Source organism: Tupaia chinensis, unplaced genomic scaffold (genome assembly GCF_000334495.1).
Source record: "Tupaia chinensis unplaced genomic scaffold, TupChi_1.0 Scaffold000335_1, whole genome shotgun sequence".
Classification (NCBI taxonomy): domain Eukaryota; kingdom Metazoa; phylum Chordata; class Mammalia; order Scandentia; family Tupaiidae; genus Tupaia; species Tupaia belangeri.
Window position 1 is genome coordinate 1903540 of NW_006159829.1, and position 7824 is coordinate 1911363.

The window sequence follows — 7824 nt, forward strand, 5'->3', positions numbered from 1 at the left end:
ACAAGGGCACCCTCCTCCTCCTCACCTCACCCCTCTGCACCTCAGTTGCTCCTGGCCACACCTGGGAACCCACAGCACCTCCCTTGTGTGAGCGTCATTCCGGTGCATCTAGTCTACTCCTGCCTCGGTGACCACAACCCAGCACCGAGCTGCAGCCACCATCCTGAGCCACAGAAAGCTGAGTCCCACGGCAGCCTTGGGAGGTGGGCTTCATCGGCTCCTGGCCACAGAGGGGTGGTCTTGCAGAGGGGTCCATCCACAGGTACCAGAGCTGGAGAGGAGCCCCCAGACAACACTAAAGCCCCCATGGGCCCTGGTACAGTCTGAGGCTTCCCCACCCCTCCCCCTGAACCCAGCACTTGGCGGCCTCTGGAGTGCAGGGCCCACATGACTGCCAGGACTGCTTGAGCCCGGGGAGGCGGGGCGGAGGCAGAAGCTCACAGGGCTGACCTGGCAGACCCAGGGACAAACAGGCCTGCGGTGCCTACAGCACCTCCCTGAGCCCTCAATCCTCAAGTGAGCCCCAAGCATCTGCAGCAGCAGGGCATGGTGACAGGGTCCACATGGGGAGTGCCAGGCCACCTTCCCGACCCAGCTCTGCCATGCAGCTTCAGTGAGACCATGTCCTTCCTGTGTGTGGGAAACCAGAGTCACCCAGAATCCTCTCTGCGGCTTTCTCCCTAGCAAGGGCTGTGCATTAACTATCCCACATAACAAATGTCCCCAAATGTCACAGCTGAAGGCAACACTCAGAAATTGTCATGGCCTAGACCAGCCTCCCCCAGGCCCACGCAGGCCCGGCAGGACTCCACGGACCTCCCTTCCCTAGCTGCGTGAGCTTCGGCACCACAGGTGCCCCGGAGCTGAGTCCAGGGCTCCACCTTCAGGTGCTTGGTGGCATCAGCCAGCAATGACGTCATGTGGCAGGGGTCCCTGGGCTGGGCGGGAGGCCTCTGGCCCAGCCGTGATGTTGAGATGCGGGACATCACAGCTGGGCCTCAGCCTGCCCTTCTCCAGCCCTCCAAGCGTAGCACTCCTACCTACAGATGGGGGGCGGGAAACACAGAGAGGCAGGGCCACTAGCCCCAGGGCACTCGGCCAGGAGGGCAGGCCGGCGCTGATTCTGGTAGGCTGCCCAGCAGTTCTCACTCCTGGGCCAGCATCACGCCCAGAGGGGAGCCCCAGACCTGAGCCCTGGAGGTGAGTCAGCTCCGGCCCAAGACCTGCCTTGGGCTCAGGGACTTGGGACCACCAAAGGAACGACCTGAGCTGGACCGGCATCTCACAGGGGACAGCTAAGGCCCAGAGAGGGCAGGCCGGGCCGACGCCTGGAAGGGACCTGAGTGCACCCTGGCCTGCCCAGACACCGCCGACAAACCATGCCCATTCCACAGCTCTGTGCCAATACTGCAGCCATTATGACCTCAGGGCTGAGGTCAGCGCTGGCAGGGGCGGGGCAAAGACAGGCTGGCCTGCTGGGCATGAAGACAGAGCTAGCGGTGGGGCCTATGAGTCCTCCGAACCACAGCCAGCCATGGACAGGCAGTATTCGGAGAGGCCACATAGCCACACCTCAGCCAGCAAGATGGCGTCAGCTGCATCCTGCAACCCCAGGTCAGTGCAGCCCCGGCCGGGAGGGGCCCTGGCCTCTCCATCTCTCACCTGCCGGGGGCACCTGGAGCTGGCCTCCAGCCCCTGTGCCAAGGCAGGAGGGTCCTACCACTGGAGCCTAGGGAGGATTCTGGGTGACCATGACACCAGCACCCCTTGGTGTGGTGGAGGGGGCAGGGAGGGAGGAGGCCTAAACTGGAGGAGGCCCTGTCTTCCCATGGCAACTGGCGGTCTGTGACATCCAGAGGTGAGGACAGCTATGTGACAGCCACACCGGCGCATCCTTCCAGGTGACTGAGTGAGTGGACAGATAAAAAGGCTGAACACCTGCTTTTCTGAGCACTGACCTCTCCTGGGCAGAGTGGAGATGATGAAACAGCCAGTGTCCTTGTAGAGATTCCCAGGGAGGTTCCTCTATGGTTTCCAGGCCCTATGGCGTCCCTCAGAGACCCAGGAGACACAGGGCCAGGCCCCCAACTTGGGCCAGCCAGGCCCCTCCTGCGCCTCCTCCAACCTCTACTCTCCCAGGGGGCACAGGCAGCCTGGGCTCTCCCGGTGAGGACCAAGCTGACTGGGCTGCCAGCTATGAGCAGTTATCCTGGTCCCTGTAGTTGTCTCTTGGTGCGTCGTCAGGCCCATCTCCTCCAAAACCCCATGCCACTTCTAAGCCAAGAAAGCACCCTGCCCTCACAGTGTTCACTAATGGTGTGCTTGCGTTATTTTGCTAGGGTTTGGTTTTGTTTTGTTTTGAGTTTTGCTATAGGGCACAGGTGCTCCTGAAAGAAACAGAAACAGAGGGAAAGTGAGAAATTGCCCCCCACCCGGGGAAAATGACCACACTGCAATCCCAACCCTTTCAATTTCCCACTGAGACTCAGGCACACACACATGTACCTGGTGTTTTTCAAGGCACTGGTCAAGGACTCAAACTGGGAAGTCAGCCACTTTAACCACCATGCCACCAGTTGACCCATTTCTGTTATTTTTCAAAACACATTTAATCCGGGGGCCAGCCAATCATTTATTCTACCAGCCAACACACACACATTGGGCACCTGTTGGGCAACTTTACCCAGATAGCACGTTCTTAGCCAGACCTTCCCAAGCTGACCCTTATCTAGAGCTGACCCCTCGCAATTTGCTCAATCCCATTTCCCTGCCTGATTTTTCTTCACCTCATGCTCCAGCTGACATGGCCCATGGCCTCCATGTCTTCCTCCTCTCCCTACCCAGAGTGTGGGCACCATGAACAGGATTGACTAGGGTTTTATTGCAATTGCATTGCATATTTAGATAAATATAGAGAAAAATTAACATGTTAACAATATTGAGTCTTCTAACTCATGAACATGGTATATCTTTCCCCTTGCTAGTCTTTCTTTCACCAATATTTTGTAGATTACATTGTATAAGTCTTGCGATTATTTGTTCGACTTATGCCTAAAAACATTATCTTTAGTGCTAATGTACTATTGTACAAATAATAGTAATTTTTATTTCAATTCCCAACTGTTCGTTGCTGTTATGTAGAAATAAGAATTATTTTTGTGTTTTGGCCTTATAATTTGCAAATTTGCTGAACTCACTTTTTAGTTATAGTAACTTTTTGTTTGCAGATGCCTTGGAATTTTGTACTTGGATAATAAATAAATATCAAAAAATAGAAATGGTTTGCTTCTTCCTTTCCAGCCTGTATGTCTTTTATTTCTTTTTCTGGACTTTCTGCATTGACTAAATCCACAGTACAATGTTAAATAGAAGTAAGAAGGGTAAATACCCTGGCCTCATCCAGTCGTGTGGGGAAACATTCCATGTTTAACCACTAACTATGATATTAACTGCGGGATTTTTGTAGATGCTCTTTATCAGGTTGAGGAAGTACCCTTAATTTCCCTTTTTATCGTGAATAGATGCTGAATTTTTTTACATCCTTCCTCTGCATCTATTGAGATGATGATAGAATTTTTTTTTTTAGTCTATCAATACGGTTAATTACATTGATTTTCAAATGTTCAACCACCTTTCATTCTAAGGATAAACCACAGTTGGAGATTATGGATGAGTGTTTCTGTTTATTTTGTTAAGAAAGTTTGCATCTGTTCGCAGGTGATTTTAGGCCTTTTTTGTTTGTTTGTTTGCATTGTCTTTGGCTTAGTATCAGTGTCATTCTCGCCTCACAGAATGAGTTGGTAGCACTCCCTCCTCTTTAATTTTCTGGGGTAGTTTTATAGTATTATTTCCTAATAACTGTTCATCATAATTTTCCTTTATAAATTTATGAATTTTTCATTATGAATATACTACCCATAGTATTCCTTTATTATCCTTTTAATGACCCAGCTCCATGGCTCCTTTAGCTTCCCCTCCCCTCGGCATCTCCACCAGGGATATCCAGGTAGCCAGAACAATTATGTGCGCACTCCTGAAGAGATCAGCTCCTCCAAGCCAGTGGCAGAGCTGGGGATGCCAGACACTATGCCCTCCCATGTCCCACCAGTCCTGTGTCCCATCAAGTCTTGCTGGAAAGCCAGACCTCCAAGGCCCATGGCAATACTGCCTACTCATCGTGTCCTGAGACCTCAAGATCCCCGCCTTCCTCCCAGGTCTCAGCCAGTCCACTGAGTGGAGAGATGGAGAGATGGAAGGATGGTGCCGAGCCTGGTCCAAACCAAGGCTGCACCAAGTGTCTCTCATGCTTACATCTACAAATGTGCCCGAATGCACTAATACTTACACCCAGGACCGCTTGCATTTCAGAATCTCTTCCCATGTCTCCACATCCACGAAGAACCCGTCTTACTTGAAAGTACCTCAGGATTCTGTCCACAGGGATAGACGACAACACCCCGCCACCATCTTGCTCTGCAAGTCACAAAGTAGCCAGGCTGCACTGGTGCCCAAGGAGCACCAGATGTTCATGGAGGAAGCCTACAATGCAGGTGATCATAGCCCTGGGACGCAGGGTAGGACGCAGGGTAGGGGGCCGGTAGCTCTACCACATGCTTCTACCCAAAGCAGTCCTGAGGGTGAGGGCTACAAGGAGTCCCCCTTGGGGACCCTGGGGATGTCAAGGAGTATGAAGATGAAGCTTTCAGCAGACAGCTCTGTGCATGCCTCTTGGCCTCTTCATGACTCCTAAGGCACCATTCAAAGCCTCACCAAATCTCCCATATCACACCCCACTATCCATTTCCCTACCCCTTTCACATCTCAGAACTTCTGCTTGATCCTGGCCCCTCCCTGGAATATTGTTTCTCCTTCATTCGAACACCACTAAATGTTAGATGTCTGGAAGGATGGTGAGTGAAGGAATGAGGGATGTATGGGTTAACCAATGAACAAATGAGTGGATCTGTGTGTGTATGGATGAATGGTGGGTGGGTGGATGAGTGGATCCATGTGTGTATGGATGAATGGTGGGTGGGCATATGAGTGGATCCATGTGTGTATGGATGAATGTTGGGTGGGTAGATGAGTGGATACGTGTGTGTATGGATGAACAGTGGGTGGGTAGATGAGTGGATATGTGTGTGTATGGATGAATGGTGGGTGAATAGATGAGTGGATCCATATGTGTATGGATGAATGGTGGGTGGGTAGATGAGTAGATACGTGTGCGTATGGATGAATGGTGGGTGGGTATATGAGTGGATCGGTATGTGTATGGATGAATGGAGGGTGGGTAGATGAGTGGATATGTTTATGAGTGGATGAATGGTGGGTGGGTAGAAGTGGATCTGTGTGTGTATGGATGAATGGTGGGTGGGTAGATGAGTGGATCCATGTGTGTATGGATGAATGGAGGGTGGGTCGATGAGTGGATCCGTGTGCATATGGATGAATGGAGGGTTGGTAGATGAGTGTATCCATGTGTGTATGGATGAATGGTGGGTGGGTAGATGAGTGGATCCGTGTGTGTAAGGATAAATGGTGGGTGGGTAGATGAGTGGATCCATATGTGTATGGATGAATGGAGGGTGGGAAGTTGAGTGGATACGTTTATGAGTGGATGAATGGAGGGTGGGTAGATGAGTGGATCCGTATGTGTATGGATGAATGGACGGTGGGTAGATGAGTGGATACGTTTATGAGTGGATGTGTGAATGGATGGATGGATAAACTTATTGACAGATGGATGTTGGGTAGATGAATGGGAAGATGAACAGATGAATGGGTGGACTGGTGGGACAATAGGTCTAAGGGCGAATGTGTGGGTGGGTGGACAGAGGGGCGGATGGCTAGCCGGATGACAGATGAATGGACTCACAGATGGAGAGAAAGCTGGCAGGGCCAGTGAGCAAGTGGGTGGAATAGGAGTGCGGATAAGGCTACACGGGTGGGCATGTGTTCCTGCTCTTCATCCTATCTTGAACCCTAGAAGAGCTATTTGAACAGTAAGAGGATCCAGAGCCTCCATGTGCCCAGTCCCCCAGCCCTCATCTGCAGACCACCCCTTCTCATTTCCTGCTGCTAGTGTGACCTTCCCACAGGCCACCCACCCTCACACGCTCCTGCCAACTTTAGCCATCTGCTTCAAGATGTTCCGGGACATGAGTGACTCGGACCCCCTCCACCTGAAGTACATCATCAAGAAGATCAAGAACATGGCTCGCAGGTCCCCCAACCTGGTGCTGGAGACCATCCATGACTACTTCACAGACAACCCAGAGGTGGGCTGCCTCGGCCACTGGAATAGGCACAGGGGGCACGGGGAGACTGGTTCCTAAGTGGGTCCAAACCCCGGGTCCCACGTAGAGTGCTACATACTTTGGGACGGGCCTTCATCCCCTCATACATCCGTGGGCTGAGCAAGGAGGGAGGGAGGTGGACCACCGTGTGCTGACTACCCTCAGAATATGCTCAGGAGGGAGCCATGTTGACCCTCACCCAACTCGGGTTTACAGAAAGGAAGGGCCTCCCCGTAAGTCACAGACCCTGTGGCAGAGATGGGTGGACGATGAGTGGGTGAGCTGAGGGACGAGTGAACGGTGAATGGACGGAAGCTGTGTTTAAGCATTGGTGAATGAGTGAACCGCCTGGCTTTGAAGGCGGCATGTTTTTGGATTTTTTGGTTTTTTTGTTTTTTTTTTGGTTTTTTTGGAGAGATTTTCACTATAGGGCGCGTGCGCTCGCCAGACAGAGAGATACATAGAGACAGAAAGCGAGAAATCACCCCCCAGGGGATGGTCACGCCACAATCCCTTCTCTTCCATTCTCCTCTCGGGATCTTGGGCACGCACGCACACGCGCCCAGCGTGAGTTTTAAGCCACCGGGTCCGGGACACGAACCGCGGTCGACTACGTGGGAATCCAGCGACATAGCCACTACGCTAACTGCTGGTTCCCGAAGGCGGCATGTTTATAAAAGCCCGCGGTAGTTCCCTGAGGATAGGGACCATTTTTATTCCTGTCTCTGCCGCTCCTGGTTCAGGGCCTGAGCGTAGTACGTTTTCACTAAATGGTTATGAACGTAACGGTCTGCGCAGCCATGGTGCTCTTCCCCTCTTACCCCCTCGCGTGCCCCTCCCACCATGAGCCGCTGGCGTCGTCCAGGCCATCAGACCCGCCCCATCCTGTCTGCTCGCCCATCTACAGATCTCCAACCGGCACAAGTTCCGGCTGTTCCGAGCCCTGGAGTCGGTCATTGAAGCCACCGACTTCCTGGAGGAGATCTGGAAGGAGACGTTCATGCAGCTTGCTCTGGAGAACATGACCAAGTCCACGGTGAGCCTCCTGGGGGCAGCAGGCCTTTCGGGGTGTGCCCAGCTTGGCATCTCCCCAACGATCCTCGCATTCTTGCCTCCAGCATGCCCAGAGGGACCATTGAGGTGCACCCCTTACTCACAGTGAGGAGTGAGGCTGCAAGGGCATTGCTGTCAAGGGCCAGCCGCAGGGCTGGCAGGGGGGAGCCGGATGTATGGCTGTGGCTTTGTCCTCTCCCTCAGAAGGCCCCGTTCTAAGGTGGGCCCTGGGCCCCCCTTTCCTCCTTCCTTGCGTCCCATTACTGCTGCCTGCACCCCAGACTCTGAAAGGCGAGTCTAATCCAGGCTCCGATTGTAACTCAGCCCTGGGTCCTCCGCCTGCGGGGCTCCTACCCCAGGGAGACTTCCGGTTTGGACCTGAACTCTGCCACAGGCTTGCAGTCCAGGAGAGGCCCAGACAGCCAACTGTCTCCAGTGGCTAACAAACCCCGAGACCCCCCCCGCGGAGTAC

At 53.1% G+C, this 7824-nt stretch overlaps 1 protein-coding gene across 1 annotated transcript in view; it reads left to right on the top strand.

The window, feature by feature from the left end:
- Window positions 1–1378: 1378 nt before the first annotated feature.
- LOC102480839 (maestro heat-like repeat family member 5) overlaps window positions 1379–7824 on the top strand; it is a 64531-nt gene continuing 58085 nt past the window's right edge. Inside the window, exons 1-4 of the mRNA XM_006152109.2 lie at window positions 1379–1614; window positions 4369–4550; window positions 6136–6281; window positions 7207–7335. Of these exons, the coding sequence (XP_006152171.1) occupies window positions 1535–1614; window positions 4369–4550; window positions 6136–6281; window positions 7207–7335 (537 nt within the window). The 5' untranslated portion in view covers window positions 1379–1534. The remainder of the gene's footprint in view (window positions 1615–4368; window positions 4551–6135; window positions 6282–7206; window positions 7336–7824) is intronic.